Source organism: Spea bombifrons, chromosome 1 (genome assembly GCF_027358695.1).
Source record: "Spea bombifrons isolate aSpeBom1 chromosome 1, aSpeBom1.2.pri, whole genome shotgun sequence".
Classification (NCBI taxonomy): domain Eukaryota; kingdom Metazoa; phylum Chordata; class Amphibia; order Anura; family Pelobatidae; genus Spea; species Spea bombifrons.
Window position 1 is genome coordinate 44171226 of NC_071087.1, and position 25346 is coordinate 44196571.

The 25346-nt window shown below is 36.2% G+C and overlaps 1 protein-coding gene across 1 annotated transcript; it reads left to right on the forward strand.

Annotated features, from left to right (window-relative positions):
• The first annotated feature begins 1732 nt into the window (after positions 1-1732).
• On the forward strand, positions 1733-22481 carry LOC128485445 (EF-hand calcium-binding domain-containing protein 14-like). The gene is made up of 11 exons (XM_053461442.1): positions 1733-1896; positions 5154-5329; positions 6080-6138; positions 6578-6667; positions 8380-8466; positions 11063-11137; positions 13203-13380; positions 17778-17831; positions 19986-20096; positions 20642-20818; positions 22135-22481. The coding sequence occupies exons 1-11, from the start codon at positions 1796-1798 to the stop codon at positions 22137-22139; spliced, it is 1113 nt and encodes a 370-aa protein (XP_053317417.1). The 5' UTR covers positions 1733-1795; the 3' UTR covers positions 22140-22481.
• The last annotated feature ends 2865 nt before the right edge of the window (positions 22482-25346 follow it).

Below are 25346 nucleotides of genomic sequence, written 5' to 3' on the forward strand. Positions count from 1 at the left end.
CCATGTCTTTGCTGTTTCAAACTGTACCCCTTCTAGCTTTCTTGTGGAGTGGTAGGACCTATAGGGCAGCCCACCTAAAATATTTCTAGGTATGTTATGTTTCTCCAAAGCATCCCTCAAGTCCTACTTTAGACTGCAAATATAAGGCAGCACTCTTTGGTTGTCTTAGGTAAGGCATTTTACATAACAAAATTCCATCAGATTTTGAGTCAAGTAGGATAAAAAAATTAAAATATTTTTGGAGCCTCAAAAAAGTAATAGATTAAGGTTGATGGTATCTGTGATGTGTGTTATACTATGTACACCCCTTTTACACCATGAAGACAAAATAAGCACAGCAGGTAAGCATTGAATCACTATATAGGGTTTTATTCATGATATATTTAAGTTACTTTGCGCTGTATAACAGACAAATAGTCTTATTTGTACGTTTCAAATCAAAACCATTGCATAACTTATTATTATTGTTACATACTATTATGCATACAATGGAAAAAATATTCCGGTAATGATCACTGTTGGTAGTCTTTCTTACAGGCAGCATGACAATACAATAGGCGAAAAATATTTTTTAAATGTATTGACACAATCTTGAAAAAACAGGTTTAGAAACCATGGGAGGAAAAGCAGAACCGTTGCTATTAATACAAATAATCTTACATAATCAACCACTGCATAATGATATAGACTGGTTAACATTGTTGAGTAACAAATTGCTAAACTGTAGATTAGTCACTTAATGTGATCTCCATATCATTTACAATAAGGTTGTTATCATGATTGTCTGAGGGCAACAGGCATTTTGATGAAAATAGGAATGGTGTGGTTCTGTAACATTTAATGTACATAATCACCAAGAATATAGCAGTCTCATGCTAATGCTAATTAAAGTGTGAATTAAGTTGAACGTGACAGCAGGTCAATAGCATCACAAGTTAACTGAACTGTCAGATTCTCAATGTTCAACTTACACTACCCAGAATCCCTTGTGGTTGTGGCAGCACCATGAGATTTCTGAGGGAAAATTAAGCCTTCTGGCTTGTCTGGTGTCTACTTACACTCAACAGCAACTCTTCTTTTTTTAGTAGACCAGTTAATGTTCATGTTGTTTTCATAGAATATGAGAAGATGTAAAAAAGTCACATAAGCCTTCCAGATCTTGAAGGGCTTCTTTTCACAGCTGAGGAAAGAATATTTAAGGTCCTGGAAATGTTCCTTTATATCTTTGAGCATGCAACCCCTAAAAGGTAGCTTCTATAGAAATTTCATCTTAACATATATACTATTATTTAACTTTTCCCACTTCAGTGTTCTTATGACTAATAATCTACAAATATTGTCACTGAGCCTGATTTTTTTAAACTTACATCAACATCAGCGTGGAATAAAAGTACTATATGGTTACTCATGGGAAAAATATGAACTTAAATAATTATACATTTCAACGCCGCTATTTATGCTGACATCTTTTATCACCATCTTATTGTAAATCAAAGGCCAATTGTTTTTTTCTTGACTATTATAACTTACTCGACCAATCTGGAACCCAATCTCAGGGAACAGGTGGGTGATGTGGAAAGCCACTGAATACCCTGGCATTCCTTAAGTTATTCAAAAGGATCATGTTAGCACAGCATAAAAAGTGTATGACAGAGAGTTCTTTGTAGGAGCTCTATTGAAGAATGTGGCTTTAAGACAAAAGAGAAAACTCACCTGCCAAGTGGCTAGTTGGAAAGCCTAACAGTAAAGGAAGCACGTTATACACGGCAGTGGTTTTTAATCCAATATATTTATCATGGATGGAATAAAACAAGAGAATTATGCTCTTTTACATGATGATTCTGACATGGAAGAGTTTGATAAAAACAAAGTTGACCATATTAAAAATCAACAAGGGTAAGTAAATTACAATACAAATAGTTTGCGTATAACCAATATGCAGCACATATGAACATTTTATGGTGTTCTCTTTTTTTATATAAAATACATTATTTTTAGATCAAGACAGGGCTGACTAGATTGGTTCTTCCATCAAATTCTATGTTGAACTGTTTAGTTAAACAAAAGCTACGGGAGAACCTCATGAAAAAGCACCAGGGGTAAATACAATGCAACGACTCACTAGAGAATCATATACGAATGGTGTTCTAATATTTGTATGTATTTTAAATATTTGAATTATAGTCTTTCCATATTAAATTACATATATCACCACTATTGAATAAACATTTTTTGGGGAGGTGTTGAGAAAATAAATATTTTTTTGGAGGCTCAAATAATTGTAGAATGTCATTTGTGGTACGACATGTTTATGCAAGTTAGAGAACTCTCCTGACAACAATGTATATTTTTGAGGGAATTTCTGTTCCATGTTTCACATGTTAGTATTTATGTATAGATATAGATCTCTACAAATAGATAGATCTATCGAACAAACTGATTACATCAATAGTTTTACCAATTATTAACATGCACTTTGCGTTTTTTTTTTTCCTTTATTCAAAATGTGTAGATTAGATAAAGCTGATATATATTTTACATTTACAGTATTTGATGGTATGAACATCTACATTGTGCTAAGATTAACTAAACTTTTATTTAAAAATACCCAAAGTTTCAGCTCTTCTAAATTAAAGGTTTTGAGTATAATTATAGAAAAATGTACTTACTCATTAATCTCCATGTGGGGGGTACCGGATAAGCCCAAAGCCATGCAGTATGAAATGTTTCATATTGATCCACACCATTGTTTACCCTATTATTCATGGAACACAATCATCAACCACACAAATTAAGTACATTTTCAGAAAAAAAAAAATAATTGCCAACAAAAGTTTTGAGCAAAGTACATATCAAGAAACAACATATTTAATGTAATGGTCTATTTAGTGAGGGTGCTAAAAAGATCATTTGCGTTTACAAATAATGCTTTCCTAAAAGCAAATATGATATTTAAGTACATGGCTGTGTCATTTTGTTGAGGGGTTATTCACTGTGAAATCATCTTCAATTGAAATTGTTGATCTAAAATCAATAAACGTGATCTATAATCTCAGCAAACAAAATATATACAGATCTGTTATCATCCTACTTTGTTTGCATTCTTATTATAAAAATGGTTCACTAAACATCGCGTTGATAAACACTGATGTTTATTCACTACACCAAAGTTTGCAGGAGAGTTAGTTACAACTTGCTTGACTATACTCATTAACCAGCAAACTTGCATGAGATAGTTTGTTACTGTATCTGTAAGTACATATGTTAGTGTGTGTTTTAGCATGTTACTGTGTGTGGTAGGAGGTGCTTGGGGTCTTAACCATATAAGGGGGCCCAGGCAGTTATTGTTAAGCCACTGAGAAAAAAATGCAGAGGCAGCTTGTACAGAGAGTGCAAGCTGCATGGGAGACAAGGCTCAGCAACGTAAGAGGGGAGTAGAGTATGTTCATATGTGTATGCATGTGTACTGTGCTGTACTGTTGTGTTAGAGTACAATGCCTATGTTGGCTAATGTGTGTGTGTATATGAGAGTGTGGTTTAAGTGTGTGTGAGTGTATGGTAGTTTGTGTTACTATACAGCATTAGTGTGAGTGTGTATATCATTATGTTGTGTTACAGTGTATGTGTGTGTATTGGTGTATGGTGTTAGCATGCCTGTATATGAATGCATGGTTTAGTGCATATGTTACTGTAAGGTATTAGGGTGTGTGCTTGTTAGAGTGTCAGCGGTGAGTCTAGGGTTTTTGGCACATGGGAGAGGGGGAAAAGGAGCAAATGAAAAAAATGTGTAGGTGTGAAAGTGTACTTTGTAAGAGTGAGAGGGTTTTATAGCGAGTTTGCATGATATAATGTATACATGCTAGTTGTAGGGGCATTAAGCCCCAAGATTTCTCATGGCAGCCCTGTGTGGGCCATTTGAGGTGTCTATACTACAGGGCACTTTGCAGAATCTGTTTCTACACCATTATTAACTGCCCCCTGGGATCATGAATAGCAATGCTTTGCTAGTGCTTGAGAGCGTGATTTATTATTTGCTTAATGAGAGTCAAATAGCTGTACTGGTTGCTGCTATTCTAATTCTGTATCAGGGGAACTGGCACATGAGCATGCAGTATTGGCTGCATTCCAGGCAGCGAAAACTCTGGAGTGTAACCATTCAGTCATTTGGTAGAACTGGCTGCAGTCCAGCTAAGAGTGATATAGTGAAATGACTGATTAGTTGTTTTTTTTATCATATTAATAAAGATTACATTTTATTTTTTTGTTGCCCCTCTCATCCCTTCTTACACAATTACAGCATTAACCCGTTAATTGCTAGACTGGTTTTGAGTTCCTATTAGGCTCCTATTTCGTTCCTATTTTGCTCATGTTGTAAAAATAACTTATGTTTATCTCGCAAACGAAACAACTTTATTCCTGACTACACATTCTCTACTTACTGTATAATCTCTCCCGTTTGCCTTTAACATGTTGAAATCATTTACTGTAAATAAAGCATTGAAGATGTTTCTGGAGTTAATTTTTCAAAAAATCCGGTCAGCTTTTCCAACAACATAAGGACTGCAGAGGCTAAGTGAAATTTTAAAGGGTATCAGAGTGTTTAAAGACCAGCTACTGGAAAATAACACAGTGAAGCACTCAAAGAGATGCTGGAGCAGCAGTAAATAAGGCAACCTACCTGGAATTGCTCCCAGGCTGAATATTGCCAGTCCTGAATGGAGTCCACAAAACTTTGTGTCCCCAATTACGTTGTATCTTAGTTTATCTTTCCAATGAGCAGCTGGTTTTAATTTAAAAGAACAGTGACAGCGAATAAAAAGATGAAAGACATAAGTCTGCATCAGACAATGTCCTACCTTTGTCCTCTTTGCACTTAACACCACGTGACCACATGAGAGTTATAATTCCAACACATTGACTTCACTAAACATTATAAAGGTCAAACCCCCACCTCCTTCTGCTGCAGGAAGAGCTTGCCTGGTTCTGTATAATGTTTGTTTAAATAAGAGAGATTTCTTCAAAGTCTCCTTAAACGTTGAATTATTTTACAGGGCCCTTCTTGTTGGATAAATTTGCCAGTGTTTGCCCTTCATAGTAAGTGATGAAGCGACGGAGTTACAACTCCAATTAATATGATGTTTCTTCAATTCCAGAAAATTATATCTGAGAAGATCGAACACTTTGTTCTCGTGGACACAACCACAGTGGCTTTGCCACACGGTTTTTATTGTGTTTTTGGTATCTTCACAAGCAGCATTGTGTATTTTTGTGTTAACAATATATGCCGACTTGGAATCTGTTAAATTGGACCAGTCGCCATCACAAAAAGGTAATTCGTAGTATATACTTATTACTATGATCTTTCTACTCTATATAGGGCTAATATTGATATTACTAAATGATACCCTAGTGTAGCTAACCTGCCATTGTCCATTGAAATGGCTCAGCCCAGTTTGGTCATGCAAAGCAGGTGAAGCTTGATTTGAAACCTAACCACCACAATTCCCTGGAAGGTACACAGTCAAGAGGAAAAACTAACATGCATCCCTGCTTGGTAAAAGGATCAGCATTACGATTTGATCAAAGAAGCACACGAGTGTCGCTAGTGGATATCTGTCAAAAAGAAAATAAAAAGGAATATCCCTCTGGGAAAATCTAGAAATACAATGAAGCTAACAAAAGCATTATTTAGGGCCTTGTAAAAATTTGCCAAGAATGTATAAGACTAAATTTTTTTCTCAATTTTTTATTTAAGTAGCATGTGTTAAATAAGAAACTGATTTGAACCTTTTCACCAACCCAAAGTTACTAAAGGTGTCCTTTCTTTTATTATGCAAGTCAGCCATAGTTTCCATTGTTACGCTACCCTACTAAAAAGGCCACATGCCATATGGATGAAGCCATTTAGCTCTACAGGGATACAGAGTTACATTGGAATATTCATATAAAAATAAATAAGATTAGATTGCATTATTAAATGTACCTTGCTTGTCTACATTCTCTCTCTCTCTTACTACTGAACAACCATGACAGATTTATCGTCAACTTATTTTTTTCATAATTTACTTTTATACTACAGGTCTTCATAATCACATTAATAATATAAATGGTTCAAGATTTGAAAATACAACAAATGGGGTAAGACATTTTGTTTATATTCTGCTATTGTTTATATGTGTCATGCTATATTTTGAATGACATCCCGCTTCAGTTAGCTATTAACATTAACCCCTTAAGGACAATGGGCGGTCCCTAAACCCATTAAAAACAATGCATTTTGAGCCCGTACATGTACAGGCTTTGTCATTTAGGGGTTAAAGTTTGGGTATAGATGAGAAATCTCTTTTTTTTAAGAGTTCACAATATTTGTTGTGACAACTGTTATCACTACTGATATGGTACGAGTATAAAGTCAATCCTGCGTGTTCTTAGTAGTCATCCTTAGTAGTAGTTCATCCTGACACAGATTACTTTAATGAATGCAATATTCTCATATTAACATTTTCAAGGAAGTCAGACAGCTTTTAGAGCAATAACCATTCATTTTTACTACAGTTTTTCATTTATTTTTATTTAGGATGAAGGCGTAAAAAATCAAGAATTGCATCCTGATTCTCGGGGCATGGATATGTTCAACATCTTAAAAAAGATCCACACATTGGAAATGGTAAAGTACATCGAAAGATACAAAAGATACCCCAGAGATACCCAAAACCTTTTACTGCAAAGGTGTTGTGGCCTTCTTGGTTAAAGCACCTATCTAGGACATATAAGGAAAAATGGGATACAAGGACTACAAGGGCCAGATGGTTGTTATCTGTTCTCAAATTCCGTTTTCCTATGTACCCTTAGAAAAGTAAAATGTGATTTTGAAATATACATTCTGACCAGGCAAAACCACTAGTTGTCCACATGGGATGCTCACATATTGTAAAACCACAGTACATTTTGAACATGTCAGCTGCAAACAGTACCAGTAATCCAATTACCTAGAGCAGGGGTGTCCAACCTGCGGCCCTCCAGCTGCTGCAGGACTACATCTCCCATACTCCTCTGCTAAGTCCTTAGCTGAAAGAGCATTATGGGAGATGTAGTCCTGCGGCAACTGGAGGGCCGCTGGAGTGCCCAACCTGGACACCCCTGACCTAGAGACTCTTTGACTGGTGTCACAACCTTAAGACTCAGGTTACTCAAGTCTTATTCTATGAGTCAACTCCCATAAATGTTGCATTATCAATTAATAATCCCTAATAGAAACAATAACTCAAAGATGCTATTGTCCCATTAAAAGTAATATCTCATGCTTGTCATATCTTAACATTACTTAATTTGAATACGTTATATTATAATTAATGGGAGAAAACAATGTGCTCATTTCACAGACACCAAATATATCTACTAACTATCGTAACATTACTTTGAAATATATCAGAACATATGAAGAGACATTTGTTCGGCAGGGTTCAGAAATAGATTATCCTGTTTTTACAAATTCAGACAGTGCTCCTGGCAGCCTTCACCACTTTCGGTGTTATGAATACAAGCAGAATACTTTTATGAAGCAATAAAAAACGTATTAAACCCCATTAACAGTTAATGCTCCTGCAAATCATTTACAGACAATTCTGCCTATGTTTTATACCTTTGGATTAAGTTATACTTCTGATGCCTCCAGCTAAGCTTGGGTGCTTTAATCTTTTATCCTAATGCTTTATAAAGTCGTTTTTATTTTATTTTATCATTCTATGATGACAACAACATAACCGTGTCTTGGGATGATGACAATAACTATCAGTCTGGAAAAGGTCCTCCATATTGTCAGGAGATTTCTTCAGTGTCATCTCCCTTATTTATCTATGCATTATGCAGGGCCAATTTGCTATGAATCTAATCACATGCCCTAAAACAAAAGTATCCCCGTTTAACAGCCTGAAATGTTGTCAGATACATTAGGAGGATCAAGAATCCAGTTACTCAGTAAGCTTAACACTTTGTAACTAAATACAGCATTGGAAACATCATCCATGTATAATTCAACGCTGAAACCCCTCTCCAAAATAATGATTTGATCATATAAAATTTGTCTCGTTTAAAATGATAAAGCACTGATAGATTCTTAAAATCTTTCGGTTTTATGTGATTAAACCATCAGAGTAAAGAAAAAATGACAGATTAACTAAGCTATGTTACCATGGTAGCTCGGGTCAGGCCTAGGGAGTCACCAATCGTGAATTCATCACATATGCACTTGCATACCTTTATTTTTTTGTGTATACAATTAATTCTTCTTTATGGAAGCTTAGTTTCTGCCTCCCTCTATATATTGTAAAAGTTGATTTTAGTTTATTTTGACTTCATATTCATCCCTCATACTCTTAGAATGCGAAATCAATCAAGAAAGTTGTTTCCAGTCATGAAGAAGATTTGAAAGTTGTACAGGAACAACAACAAACAGAAACGAAAAAGGTAGTCAATATAAGAACTTTCTTTATGTAAGTGATGATATGTAAAAAAAAATAACTTTTTATGTTATTTCAATGGGTGGTAGGTTTTAAAAAAGAAACTAAAATACAAGGAATACAGAAAACTGATATATTAATTTCATTGATTTTGGAGAACTATGTCCCACACAAGTTTGGATTTAAGGGGCCACATGATCTAATTTTGGCATAGGGTTCAGGTAGCTGACTTGTTATTCACGTGTGTTAACTATGAAATGCTTTATTGAGCATCTGTTCCCCAGGTTCGACATCTGTATTTACTGGATTGCTTTATACACAGCTAATAGTTGCTGTGAATGAATTATCCATTCAGACACCCTGACAGAATCATGTCATATATGTATTTGGATCTTTGTAGTAGAAGTTTTATAAGAGAAGCACAGGGGCTTTGGAGGCATCATGCCAGATCCCTGTACCTGCCGGGGTGGACATATTTTAGAGGGCCCACGTACACAGTGTCTTCAATGTTGCAGCAGTTAAAGTATTTTACTGAAATGAATGATGGACATGAATGAAAATAATAATCATAATAATAAATAACTTTGGGAGTATAAAGGAGAAAAGTAAATTTGGTTAACAAGTATCATTTCAAAGGATACAAGAAAAAAGAAAGGGAAGCAGAGGGTATCTAGTGTAATGTTGAATAATTGGGGAAGGTTAAATGCAAATGTGGCCAAATATATAGGGCATTATTTAAACTTGATTAAAGTTGGAGGAAGATTGAGTAATCAGATTCCTCTGGGTCACCACAAGGTTAATCTAAGAAAGAGGGCCTGTGCATCTTCTGGCAAAAGTCATCTTGTGCAGTCAAGTAGGAAACAGATATGTACCGGTATTATAACTGATGTTAAGTGAACTGTAAGGAAACCAAATGATAAAATAAATATTAGCGATTTTATTGCATGCATATGGACAGCTTGCTCAATATAATCATAACTAACGGAGGCTGTGATAAATGTGATCCCCTGTGATGAAGGATGTGAGGCTATAGCTTAAAATATGCTGAAACATTCTGCTATCGAGAAGCAGTCTACATCAGATATAATAATATCTTGTTCATTACCTTTCAAAATTATCTTACACTATGATCACAAGATGTATGTATGTAGGGAGGTCCTGAAAAACATATATGCTGATCAACTGATTGTTTAATAACAGTACTGAAAGCAAGCGAATAAGACCATGTGTGCAGTTCAATTGTGTTTCCCCATTATACAACCTGAAATAAATATACCCAGTTGGGAAGTGTTTTTTGCATGGATTAGGGACATACGCTGAATAAAGCCAAAATGCTGTCGAGGAAATAAATATTGGGTATAGAGAAGGCTTGTTTGTGAAAACAGTAAAAAACAAATAAAGGACTAAGAGGAAAGGGAGAATACCTGAAGGTTTAGAGAATATGGATGAAAATGTTTGGTGGGGTGTGAAATGGCAACAATGGATTAAAGATGGGCAAATTGATGGGGAAGATTCTAATGGAGGCAAGAGAGAAAGAAAAAAAAAGGAAGGGTAGATAAAGATAGCATCTAGTTGTGATGTGATACGTTCCCTAAGCCTCCCATTATACTAGACCTAGGGAGCAGATGTACATCGATCACTAGGTGACTAGCAAGAGGATATACTGTGCATATATACAGTATATCCATGGAGGCCCCACTTCACAACTTACAGGACCTAAAGGATCTGTTGTCAGATACCACAGCACACCTTCAGAGGTCTAATGGAGTCCATGCCTCAACTTTTTGGCGGCATAAGGGCGACCTACACAATATTAGGCAGGTGGTCATAATATTATGGCTGATCGAGATATATACTGTATATATATGATGTATATGTTATATTTTTCTAACTCTTCTAACCAGCTTCCCTTTATTTTTTGGCATCTAATGGTGTCAGCTGGCCTTATACCGCTTTTCCAGGCACTCAGTCCTAGAAGGCTCTGATTTACCCGAAGGATATGAAGTTCTTTTGCAGACAGAGGCATGCTTTCGCTTTATGTGCAGGGATATCTCTGATCTTCCCATCCAGCCCTTTGCTCTATCTGTACATAGGGCACAGGACACCTAGTGGCATATGCTGGCCTTGGCTGACTAGGCCTAGGGTGGCAGGTTTCTTGTTTGCACTGCTTATTTACCCTATGGAAGACTGTTCTTTTCTGACACATGCTCCATAGCACAGTGTACCTGGTCTTGCACATTATTTAAAGGCCAAGGACTTATATATTACATTAGATCATGGCACTTATCAGTAAATACATTTTTGGGTGCACTCCATGCTTCCTGCTGAGGGCCCAGAACATGTATGCATACATAAATACATACACTTATTTTATTATATCTTTTAAGACAATTTAGGCCTTCTACTGTACCACTGCATTTGTACACGGAGCGTTGAACATCAACGAAATTGCTGCAAGGGAAGATCGCTAAAATTATCGAACTCAACATTTTCATATAATGCCCTTCTTAGAAATAAAAGGGTCAATGTCATTTCCAGTCCAAGAGTATTTGTAATTTATACAGTCATTTGTATTTTATTACCTTTTATCACATTTTCCACAGTATGAAAATGCATTGGAGCGACAGTTCAACAATATAACAAGAGCCTTGAATAGCCTTCAAAATCGCCTAGAGGAGGTCAGTATAATTTGCTGTGCATTTTCATTTATTTTAATGGAAATTACATGCTTTTTTTTACTGAAAATGCAATACTGACTACAATAGATCTATAGACGTAGTAATAACCATGTGTGTTTTAATGAGGCCTACTCATTAGCATTCAAATTGTAGGGAAAAAAATGTCTATTCTAGTAGCTACACAGAGTGTGCTTTATTCATAACATCACCAGTATCCTTTTGAAATGAACAGACATTTCTATGTGTTTCCTTCATACTGGCATCTACATTATACATGTATTGTAGCAAATAAACCGTATTTTTTTCTGCTGGTATCTATTTAATGTATGCTTGTTATTGACAATTAGAGTGTCACAACAGTGTACATTGTCATAGCCTCCAGCACATTTGAGCGAACCGTATTACTGCCTTCTTTAACTAGACCACCAGGTGGGTAAAGAAAAGAGAGACTGCAAAGAGAAAAAGGGAAAAAAGGAGACAGGGAGGTTGAAACTTTTAAAAGCATCAGGCCACACACAGGTTGCCTATTATTTCACCTACCATTAAAATCAATGCACCTGCCATTAGCACCACAATAACATTTCTGGAATGATAGTACAGAGCCGCATGAGCATGTGCGTTTAATATTCAGACCGTGTGAGATGAGCTTTTAAGCCGTAGCTAATTTCCTTAATTAATCAATACGTTTCTTATTTGATAGTATTCTGGAGAAACTAGGTCCTAATCGAGAAACACCTTTCACACCGTATGTGTAAGCTTTATGTCAATTCTTATCTACTAGGCATTAAAGAGTATTAAGTGTTGTAAGAAAATGTGCTGCACAGAAAAAATAAAAATAAAAAGTGTTGGAAAAATACGCATCTATACCAATGTGTGACTCTGGAAATGTATCTTACAGTGGTTAAGAGAAGAAACGCACTCACAGGTACAATGGGAATATGGGCTCTAGTATATCTGGTGTTGAGACTTCCTCCAAGATAGGGTGCAAGTCTTTTGTTTTTCTTTTTACATGTACATGGATGACTTTGTATACATAAGTATCTTTCCTTGCGCAACACATTCTTTTACTACACTTGATTTGACATTTGAAGTGGTTGGGAAGTACACTTTTTTGGGGTATTTCTGTATTAACCCCTTCACGACAAAGGGGCTACAATGCATTGCTATTAATGGGTTTAAGGATGGTAAAGGATGTTGTATGGTATCACGACGAAAGAATAACACTGTATGATACATGTCATGTTGTGATAGGTTAATGGTTGTTGCCACAAGGTGTCAGTATGTGACTATATTTGTGATAAAGCAGGCCCTAGAAAAAGGCTTACATGGTAAATAATTTGTATCCCAAAGTTTCTGGGTGTGTTTGTGCGTCTTATGTAGAATTGTGCTTTAGCATTTAGTGGTGCCAGTTGTTGTGCAAATTCCTACTATTTGCCTTTTAGGCTAAGAAATAAAGATTTGAGATGGCAAACTAGGAAATAAAATTGCAAAAAGCATTCCATGTAAATAGGAGGGTTGGTGAGCAGCGTAACTTGGCAGTGGAACCATACAAATACTCAGGCCCCATCACTCGTTTGCCCTTCTTTTACCTCTCCCCAAAGTGGGGTACACTGTATAATCTTCTGATGATCAACTTGGAAAAAGGGAGGTCTATTCCCTATTCTACTTGCCTGCATGGATATATGGAAAGGTGGAGGGAGGTTATTATGTGTGGAAACTGCCTTGGAAGAGAAATCTATGATGACACCAGGTGATAAGTTTGCAAAATGATTGGTTTACTTGGAACTCTGGTCACAAATGCTGCCCTAAATAACGATGTTCGAGTAACCCTTTAAGTGTAGATTCAAGTATAGATTCATACACAAAATTTACCTCCTCCTCTTCTGGCAAGAGAAGACTGTATATATTCATAATTCAGTATATGGCGGTGAGGTGAGAGGAGCAAGACAATGCTATACCTCCTAGGTCCGCTAGTATAGGACACTTTGCGATACATACACCTTAATAGGGATAATATAATACAAACTATAACGTACATTTTTTTTTATTTTCCAAACTTTTACAGAATCTGGATAGTGCCAACTCACAAATATCACAGCTGAGAGAAGATGTTTACTTTATCGAAAATTCCTTAAATAACACAAAGCAGGAACGATTAGGTGAAATTGGGACAACCCAGAGAGAAACAAGAAAACGAATCACAATGCAGATGACATCTGACCCTTTCTTCACTACGGCTCCAAGTAGGTGTTTTTCCCTGGTATTTTTCTTTTTGTGCATGGATGAATATTTTGTAGAGGAAGAAAAAAGCAATTTATGATTACACATTGGACATACCAAAAAATAATTATATTAAAGGTAAATATTACTGTGCCTCCTTGTCAAGATGTTTTGACATTTTCAAACTGCATTAAAATAATGCAATGAATACATAATGGATTGCTGTTTTCTGAAAAAGATATTCGGTTTTAAAAGTAAGACATTTTCCTGATCCAATGCTAGGCATGGTAAGGTTGCCAGGTCTTACCCACAGGGCCGGACTGGGGATGAAAAAGTGTCCCTGGCACCTTAAGGATGATGGCCACCTAAAGAGCGGCTGATGGCAGTTTCATGCTTTTGTAGCTTGTCCTGCTAGTGGCCACACACTACAGCATCTGATCTACCACTGTAGTGGCAGATTGAGAGTATGTGGAGTGATGTCAGGCAGCGGCCCACAAGGTATTTGCCCGGTATTCCAGATTTCGAGCAGCTGAACTACATCTCTTGGAATCCTTAACCAACTTGTGACCAGAAATATGTTGTCCTAAAAAATGCTTTCTCTAGGCAAAAAACTTGTACTGTTTATACTCTATCTTGGCGTTAAATGGCTTTTTGTTGGTTATGTATGAAATCGGTGCTAACATGGTGCAAACAAACAGTTTTGCAAAAAAATAAGGCAGTAATATGATAACAAACATCCTGCACATGCAGGCTAATACATGCATTTCACTATCTGAGATAGGCCTTTCAGTATATGATATATGGGGGGGGGGGATAATGGCCCTAATGGCTCCTCATAATTATCAGTAGATCCCCTTGTGAACAGGGTTCTTAAGATCTTGGGACAGTGTTATGCATTTGTTAGCAGATCATAGATATTTTTACTTGTTCATCATTCGCATCATCATTTTACTTTGTTATAATATGGGATCGTCTTCTTTATGTGCAGCGAAAAGTATGTATTCATATCACATTCATTTTAGTTATAAAACTTGTGGCAAACTGAAAAGTTTAATCCAAAATTAGACTGAACTTTCCGTAACGAAACGTTATTTAAACTGGAAACTTCAAGATTTAATTCTTCTCCAATAATTAGTAAACACTGCCATCTGGTGTCCATATTCAGAACTGCAATGTATCTTCAACAGCTCACACTTTTGTAAGGGTCGATGAAATCAAATATTTTTAGTGGTTATTTCTTTCATAATTGTTGCTGAATAATATAAAGTTATTTCAATTAATACATCTTCAATGTAGTGTATAATATAGTTGTTACTTGCCAAGATTCTATTATATATGACAGTCTATCTCTAAAAATAAATTGAAAAGCATAACGCCAAGATATGTTTGGGGTTTTTAAATGGAGGAGTTTCTATTTATTTACAATTTATTTATTTAGCAAAAATAATCCACAGAAATGATTGCTAGGATTTTGCCAAGATTTCCCTGTGTGCCGTCATGACTTATAATTTGTGGTAGCCTTTAGGGCTGTAAAGCACTATGATATACTCACACACAGCAAACATTCTCAGCTCCCAGAAAAAGGTATATCAGGGGAAAAAAAGATGAACAGGTAGATTTTGGTCCAACAAAGAGACTGCCCTTCCAGAAAAGGGACACATGGGAGGTATACCACATGTAACAGGGCAAAAATCTATATATACATTAAATATTTACCAAATAAGATAGTGCCTCTAAGGCTTACATTTTATATAAAAAATACAGATCTAAGCCACTTCAATGAGGAAAAAGGGGGGCCTTGACCCTGAGCTTTTAGTAAGTTCTGCAGCGACATTCACCAACCGAGCTATCACACTATTTGTGTACAAAAAGTCTTTGAGTTGGTAACTTGGTTGCTGCAACTACATCCAAGTATTGTTAGAGTGACCCTTTCAGCTTGAATACGGCGTGTTGTTCAGATTTATGGCTTTGTTTAACCCCTTAATGACAAAGCCCGTACATGTACGGGCTGAAAATGCATTGTTTTCAATGGGTTTAGGGACCGCCCATTGTCCTTAAGGGGTTAAGTGTATAAGAGTGGCACCGGTAGCTCTGCGTTGTATACGTGATATAATTTATGGTTAGAAAACTGCATTACTAGAGATGATCAGAGATGCCATGAAGAGTCAAGCCCACTAAGTCTACAAAGTCACGCCAGAGACTGTTGCGACAGACTGTGGCTGAAATATAATTCAGGGGCGAGGCTCAACCACAAATTACTCTGCTGCGCCTCTGATCTATTCTAGACCTGTTCACAATCAAGAGGATTCCGGATGGACGGGCATGCGCACATTGCCTACCTGTTGCCTATGCTTGCATCTTTTGATTTTGTACATTTTTCTTTTAAGGGCCAGTATAGAAAAAGACAAAACCGATCAGCAGAAAAACTGAAGGCACCAACTGATAAATGTTGATACTCCCATAAATACTCCTCAAGTTTTTATGTTTAAGTTGGAATTTGCGGATTTATTGGAGTCTCAGCGAGTTTCTATAGTTGCCTTTTTTCTGCTGTGGGGGCTTGGAACAGCCTCATAAGAACTAGTGGAAAAGATTTCAAGCAGACTGTGTTTCGGTGGAGTGTTTATTAAGTAACTTTCACCTTGAGACACGGCTGAGTCCCTGAGAAATGTCATATTTCTCAAATTTGAAAAAAATGTGTCCGATGTCACAAAATGAAATTTAAAAAAGTGTTTTCATCATGCCGGAATGACGAAGTAAAATATGGTCACGTTGATTGAATATCATACTTTGCTTTTTTTATATTTTTTGTTTCTATAGCTGGTGAGAGTGTTAAGATGACAGCAATGTTCTCAGAGAGCATATACTATTTGCACAACTGTTTTATTTCCTGGTGAACATATTTTCTAACCAATCATTTTGAACTTGCCATCTGTCTCTTGTTTGGGTTGATATGCAAAACTGACGTAATTAAAAGCAACGCATCCATGGATAATTGGTTTATATCTTCACTGGCAGGACATAAAAGCATTAGGGAAGGGTTTACGGACATATATATATATAATAATATTTTACTACATGTAGTACGAGGCTCTGACACTAGAGATTCTATTGCCGATTCACTTTTAAAGGTGCTGTTCCACTTACACAAAACACATATTGCACACTGTTTTCTGATATATCTTTTTATTAGGATTTTTTTCATGAGAAATAACATAAACAAAGGGACGTGGGGTACAGAAAGGGTGTGGGGGAGAGGGACATTTGTGTGTCCCATACAACCATAGCAAATCTCCTTTGGTAGTACTTTAGAAAATCAAAGCTGCTCCAGCGTTAAGGGGCATTGCCCCCTCTGCTGTCTAGTTTTCACTGCAGTTCACTGCATCCCCTGTAAGCCAATATAAGGGGGTCAGGGAAAAAAGGAGGAGGAACGGGGTGATTCGGATGAATCCTTCATGCTTTTTTATGGGAAACAAAAATGTTTTGACATATATATGGAAGAGCATATTTTTACTGTTTTTGTAGCTTGTAAACATAAGGGCACTATGGGTGTCTTTGAAAGATTCACTGAAGGGTTAAAAAGAGTTTAAAGTTACATACATATTATTATTATTATTTATTGTTTTATATAGCGCAATCAAATTCCATAGCGCTGGTATTGCACACGTCCCCTTTGTACCATACAGTTACTATATGCAGGTTAGTATATAATATTCAGCATATACACCTTGCCTAGTTCTGAAGGAAATGATGCCTTGGGAAATGTCTGAAAAAATGATTTATACACTCTGATTTCTATTAGTATGTGTAGATTTAACATAATTACCTGAGTTACTAGTGTAGAATTCAGCTGTGGGAGATGTCTTCTTCTTACAGCATCCATACAATATCACTCTGTATCTAGCAATGTGCACGAGGGGATGAATGAGTCACATATTGTTATCATACCGTATTATAATTAATGCATATGTGTCAGCCTGCATCTGACAATGTTTTTTTTTTTAATTAATTTAAACTAAAGATTATTTTTCAGACATAAAATCGAAGAAAGATTTATACATAAAATACTGTATTAATAAGAGGTGACTGAGGAAACCACAGCAGTAAGCAAGCTGAGCTAATCCTGAATAGTTGACTCATCCTCTGGAGACATAGATCTTTGCTTGTTAGCAGATGATCCAATAATGGAAGAGGAGAACTTATTTTTCCTTCTCAGCATTAACATAGAATTTGACAGCAGATAGCAACCATTGGAACCACCTAGGAACGCTTAAAACGTAATCAGTACTTAGTGTCGTCTTCAGGAAAACCATACGCCTATCCCATGCATATTTCAATTCTCTTACTGCATTAGCCTCTACTACAACTTCCCCCCCCATCCCTACTTTTTTCACATAATTTTTTTTGTTGTTGTTTTTTACAGCCTGGCTGGTGAGCAATATGAAAAAAGAAGAGATGGCGGATGACAGGACTACTTGTATGTATAGAAAAAAAAACACAGATATATTGCCTTGACCACACAAGGGCCTTTTTCATATTATAGTAAGCCATCTAGGAAAAATATACAGAATATGAGTGTTGAGGATTAAACAGTTTGTAGAGATGGGTGCCACAATGACAAATCATGGTGTCCAGTAACACTCTGCAAGGGGAACTTTTCACATAAAACTAAACGCAATAATTATATTTCATGATACAATGCGTCTGTCACATTTAGTTTGGTAGTCACAGAAATGGGTATTAAAATATACTTATCTTACTTTGTTGGGTTCAATGTAACCTATTTAGAAGAGGAAGTTTTTTAATAGATAAATATCCATGTTAGTATTGTTATCCTTCCTAATCACTCTTGCTGTGGGAGTGTATCAGGTGCACCCCATTTATTCCTCGGCATCAGGGGCACATTAAAAGTTTATGAGGCAGCTGCTTAGGGCCCCCAGTGGTCCAAAAGATTCCATAAAATATTAAGGGGAGGGTTCTAGAAAGAGTGACATACATTTCTCATAAAGCTATATCCAATGTGTTTTTCTTAATTTGGCCATAGATGTTCAGTTACTTAGTCCTTGCCTTGTTATCCTTTTTGTTACTTCTTCTAAAGATAAGGGCTCAATAAATCTTTTCAATTAGGGCCCCTAAAAAGTTCCACCTAGTTCCACCCTTAATAAGAACTACCATCAATAAGCTGTATGTCTGTAGAAATCTAAACGTTATATTGTACAAATAATTAACTATCATCCTGAAGGCCAATGGCCGTCCAAGAAATCGAAACCCCTAAGTGTGTATAGCTGTGCACCACGCATATTGCTGCTACAGGTTACAGACTTAGGGACACATCTTCAAACACTGATCTCGCTGGGACAAACTAGTCGGAAACATAATCAGTTATGTGTGGAGGCAATCCTTCAGGTAAAGCTGCTTTTGGATATGCTTGAGAAATAGTGATATAGCACGCAGCATATCAGTCCAAGATAGAGAGCGGAGGGTATTCTACTTCAAAGGGTGAGGTCATCTGTCATGTTCACAATAAAGACAATGAGCCACTCACCCAAGAAGAAACTTAAGACCTTAACAACGCAATGTGTTTACGGTGGCTCTATGAGCAAGTAGGCTTAACTGTAAAGCAGAAGCTTAATCCTTAATGTGAGTTGCAACTAGCAGACTACTTGTACACTTTCAAAAACAAAAGATAAATATAATCTCTCATCGAGTAACAAGCTGCCAAATAAAGTAGCGAGGACATTTACCTGCGAATAATAATAATAATAGGCAGGATGGTATAAAACAACATACAGGTTGCAAGTGACAACTCCTCACAAACCAACTTAATCTTTGGGGTTTATTTAGTCATTATTGAAAATATTTCTACTGTCAGTGCTAACATCCAATTAGAAAATACATGCTCTTTGACAGTGTTTTCCATGGAACCCAATTAAGCTGCCTTTTATTCACCGTATTTGTTCAAAGGTAGCTTACATTATAATGAGATTTTTACCATATATTACAAATTAAGCATGCCAAAAGTAGGGAAATTTATGATAAATACTAATGATTACTTTTACTATACATATACAGTGATATATAATATATATATATATATATATATATATATATATATATATATATATATATATATATATATATATAGCATAAAAGCTATCTTTGTGTTCTATTATTTTCATGACTAATATTAAATTAATCAGCCAGCAATTTCACATTTTAATAATAGATATATGGCTGCTGGCATACTGTGGGCTATCATCTCACCCTCTTCCCAATTACTGTTTTCTGTTTAAAACATGATATAATAAATGTAAAGGGGAATTGTCACATCTGAGATAAAATCATAATATTGTCCATTTCTTGCATATCATCTGCCTCCACCAAAAGGATATCCAGGTTATTGCATGCAGATATTCCTTCATTTACCATTATTTCTCAGTCAAAACTAAATGGAATAATTCTTCTAACCCAACACACATGGGTATTATAATAAAAAAAATGGTTAATATTAGTTAACTATAAGATAATGTAACATAATATAAAGAAAGCTTGAATGCTTTATGTTTAGATTGTGTGGGGGCAAAGGTAAAATGAAAAATGGCATAAATGTAATAATTCTGCGTTACGTTAGCATTTCAGATCTATCAGAGGGCTGACGCCACAATGCAACAGATTTCAAAGCAGAATGAAAAGACAGAAGTAATGTATCCGCTCTCCATCCCATTTCTGAAGAGACGGACAGGTTAGTGTTAATACCGTTAGTGCTATTTTGATCTGGCTGCATACCCCCAATATTTCAGTTGTTCAAATCCAGAGAAATGGGTCTACGTCAAGAGTGGGCAGTTTGGAGTCATGGCCACTTGCCCACCATACAGCTCCCTAGCAGGTCGGGGGTGGTCAGATGCTCTCTCCACCTGCCCATGACCCCACTGTCTGCAAAGGGGGGACACGTGGTCGGTGCCACAAATAGCAGAAATGTTTGATTTTATATGACTAAGATATTTTTTCTGTTGGTTATCAACAATAGCTTAATTTGTTATATTTCTTATGTTGTACATATACTAGCGAGCAGCATGACACTTTTCTCCATGGTTTATGTCATGACCTGTTTTTACAAACAAAACACAAATGTAGTAAGAAATGGCAGAAATCAATCAGAATAGATTCTATGACTTCATAGCAGGGAGATTAAGGATGGTCCCAGATGAGGTTGTAGAAAGGAATGGTTCATGTAGAGTAAGATAAACTGTTCTATTACCTAGTTTTATGAATTGTGCGTATGCTTAGATTTTCAGGTTTTTTTCTATGGAGCTGATAAAGATGCGAATGGCTATCTTACTTATGATGAAATAAAGAGGGTTCTTGGCGAAGAGGCTCCCAATGAGGATGCCCTGGTCCAATTTGATGATGATGACAACAAAATGTATTCCTACACTGAGCTCTTAAGAATACTTCAGCTAAGAGGTAATTATAAGAATCTATTTCCCAAAACACTCCATTTGGAAACATATAGTAGATTTACTACATGCAGAGCCGGCCTTAAGTGTTCTGGCGCCCTGTGCGGACTACTCCTCTGACGCCTCCCATCCCCCCAAAAAAAGAAAGGAAAAAAATCTCCCCCCTCTCACTATCTACCACCTCTGCCCCTTCTCACTGCTCCCCCTGCCCCTTCTCATTATCTACCCCCTGCCCCTTCTCATTATCTACCCCCTCTCCCTATCCTTACTTACCTTGTTGCTGGGGTCCTGCGGTGGGAGGGGGAGGCGTCCGTCTTCCCGCTCTGCCGCAGGGCGTGCTTCACAGCTGAGCGCCAGAATAATTCCGGCTCGGTGCCCCTGCCCGGGACTTAAATTAAAACACCATTTTTTTTTGTTTGTTTTAACATTATTTAACATCCTCCGTGCTAAAGTTAAAAAAAACTTTATTTAACATGGAGGATGTTAAATAAAGTTAAAACAAAAAAACAAACAAAAAAAACCCCGAGGCAGGCACTCCTGTTGCCATGGCGCCCTGTGCAGCCGCACAGGTCGCATACCCCTAAGGCCGGCCCTGACTACATGTAATCCCCATACAAATATATATACACCCACAAATCAGCTATAAGATTATGACCACCGACAAGTGAAGTGAATAACACTGATCATCTTGTTATCATGGCACCCGTCACTGGGTGGGATATCTTAGGCAGCAAGTGAATATTTTGTCCACAAAGTTAATGTGTTAGAAGAAGGAAAAATGTGTGAGGATCTGAGCGACTTTGACAAGGGGTTAATTGGGTTGGCTAGACGACTGGGTCAGAGCATCTCCAAAACTGCAGCTCTTGTGGGGTGTCGCCATTCTGCAATGGTCAGTGCCTCTCAAAAGCGGTTCAAAAAAGGAAAAGTGGTGAACCGGGGAAAGGGTCATGGGACAAGACTCATTGATGCACGTCGTGGGCGAAGGCAGGCCTGTGTAATCAAATCGCACAGATGAGCTACTGTAGCTCAAAGTTATTAGCTTAAGCACATTTTGTTTGTCTATACTTGTCGATGTAGATCAGATCACAAATGGTTATTCCAAAGGGTTAATTTACTTTTTCTTGGCACTGTATATATGGGACAGAGATGGCCAGAGAGAGACAGAGAGAGATAGAGATAGAGAGAGAGAGAGAGAGAGAGAGGGAGAGAGAGGGAGAGAGGAAGAGAGTGAGAGAGATTGTGTAAAACAAACTTGTAATGTTTTCTTCTTTTTGAATGACTGATTTATGGTCCTAAATTATACATTTTTTTTTAATTTTTCAGATTAAAGAAATACATTTAAAGAACAGGTCAAAGACAGGTGACAATGGGAAGTACGATTTTCAAAGTGGGAACATATAAAATGCAAAGTGAAAGTTGCACACAATTTTTTTATTTTTCAATTATTACATTTACTCAAACAAAAGTTTATTTACGTCTGACCTGGAGGTAAAATTAAATGTGTTATTGTAATTATTGTAATTGTACAATGAAACTGAGATGCAGCATTATTGTTTACAGTACAGATTATGACATTAATGTTTTTAATATGACACCAAATTCTGTGTGACATCACTTCTTAATAAAAAAAAATACTGTTCAGTATATGAGTGCAGTATTTACAGAAACAACCTTGAAAATTTAAATAAGACTTTTTTATTCTTTTTAATTTTATCATAATTTTATAGCACACACATTTGTATTCCGCTTACATTTGAAATATGCCTGCCTTACAAGATGCTTTCATTTGCACTTCTTTTCGTATGCCTCTTCCCACATTTATGGGTCATGAAGAGTCAAGTTATATACATCTTCTGTATAACTTTCTTAAACTACCCATAGCAAAAGGGAAGGGTGGCCACCAGCTACAAGATCAGCAAGACGAAAAATTATAATATCCTACACTATACTAATTTATTTCCCTTCATTTTTAAATGACAACCAGGTTTGTATTCAAGATCAAATGAAAACTGAATCCAGGTGAAGTCATTTATCTACTCAGTTAGGAATACATTAGAAAGATAACTGGTCTACAAATTAACAAGTTAATTACAAAACAACTGAAATAATAATAATAATAATAAATTCATATAACTATACATTTGTTAAACATATGACCTCATCCCCTGTTGAATCCATATCAATATATAATTTCTAATTTACTTATCACACTACTTGATATTCAAATTAAGGGTACGTTTAATAATATGTGAAATTCAGATTCTGGAAAAGAGTATTCCATTGGGGTCTTCTTACATCTTCCAGTACCTCTATACTTTTTTACATTTCAACAGGTATTGTCTCAAGATGCATGACCACATTTGAATCAAGTTAATACTAAAAGTATTTTTTTTCTCATGTACTTAAAGATCTACTACACCACCAATCATGGCTCTGGGAGTACTATTTTACTCATACATTGGAAATGTTCCTTATACGTCATACTGCATTGTATGTCAAATACTCCCAGTTTGAATAGGTAGCTCCTGGTGATACAGCATCGCTACAATAAAGTACTGTGCATGATTAGTGGACTAAAATGTGTATACTGTTTCCTAATACATTAATTAGATAAAGTATGAATCACGATGCATATCGAGAACACAAAATGTGCAGCTCGCATTCCCAGTATACAGAAATACAAAGAAATAAACTAAGAGTGCACTTGTAGTCTCAATTTTTTTCTCTTGATAGAATGCCCTGCTTCAGTTACAAAAAATGGAGACATTACGAAATCTAAAACTCAATATATTGATCATCCGGAATACTGGTAGAGTACGAGCATCCAGCAAAACTTGACTGACCTATACCTTATAAACAGAATTGCTGGCTGACTTGTTCAATGAGCACTACTGGAACCTCCCACAGCTCCCCTCACACCTGTTTAAAGGGGACAGGTAAGTGGTGCAGCCAAGATGAGGGGTGGCACTAGGAATGCATGAGGGTGAGGCTAGTCCCACATAGACCAGATGGGGGGCAAAGACTGGACAGGTAGTGGTGGTGGCCCAGGTATGACAAAAAAGGGCAACTCTCCTCTCAACAATAATAAGCCCCTCAAACGGATTACATTGCAACAGCTGATGGATTCTACCATGTTTAAATGTATATACTGTGAGGTATAAGTGTGGATTCACTAAACATGTGTCATCACAGGTCACTGTAAAGTTGCGGTATACTTAAACACAAGCTGAAAGGAAAAGCATGTGGCACATGTATACCGATACACAAAGACTTGCAGCTCTGATAAGCAGCTTACAGCTGAGTGCAACTGTATATATATATGTGTGTGTATATATATATATATATATATATATATATATATATATATACATATATACATTGACACACACACACACACACACACACAGTATGTACATAAACTATGGGGAAAAAAATACATAGCATTGATTACAAGACAGATGGTCGCTCACTACCAAAATATTTACAGCTCATTGTTATCAAGTATCAAGCCAGATATCAATATTATAAATAACATGTGAATATTGTTTTACAAGTAGGGAATTATGTAAGCAGGTAACATCTAAGTTACTTTAATTTCTTTATATGAACAAATGGAAAACAGTTTCATATTCTGAAATGTTTCAACTTTTTTCCAAACCCCTAAAGCAAACAAAATATATATATATATATTGTGTAAGACTATTTATATTTTAAAGGTAGTTTGATAAAACATACAATACTGCATGTAATTCATATTACTATTAATAAAGAAATTAGCCTGATTTGGCAAATATTTGGGATACAGTTATATATATATATGATACACAGATGTATTTATATGCATATACCACACTTATGCATACATACACATCATTACATATACATCAAAATGTGCAACAATATATATTAAGTTGTATATACAGTCTATTTTTAATATACAATTATATAATTATAATTGTATTGGAATATGTAGAACCATATGTGTCTGAATGAAGTTAACATGAACAACAAAACAATTAAAAACTTGCATGTCTGTTACGGTGAAGGAGTGTTTAGGACTTTTAATTGAGATTATATTGTGGGCATGGTTTAACTTTAAGAATAATTATAAAATGTATATGTTGTAGAGCAACTCAAATAAATCACCTGTGTTATCTGCAGTATTGTAGGTAACAAATCATATCAACAAACTGATGTGATATTATGTGGCTTTTAATCCTGCAGTGTAAATCTGAAAAACAAATCCCTGAACTTTCTATATCATTCTCTCAAAAGAGATAGGTATTCTGTACACATAATTATGACGCGAGGGAGGAATAAAAACTCAATGAAACACAGACAGGTAGAGAGTCAAATGGAACAATATGCAAGGCAAAGAGAGGCATTTGGAAGTCACACCAAAAAGTAACCACACACACACAGCTTAGTACACCGAAAAGTAATTAACAGCCCAGTTTAACGAGATTCTGATGTCATTGACACCGCTACATCCTGAAACAAAATGTTGTGATGTCATTAAACAGGTGACATCAGTA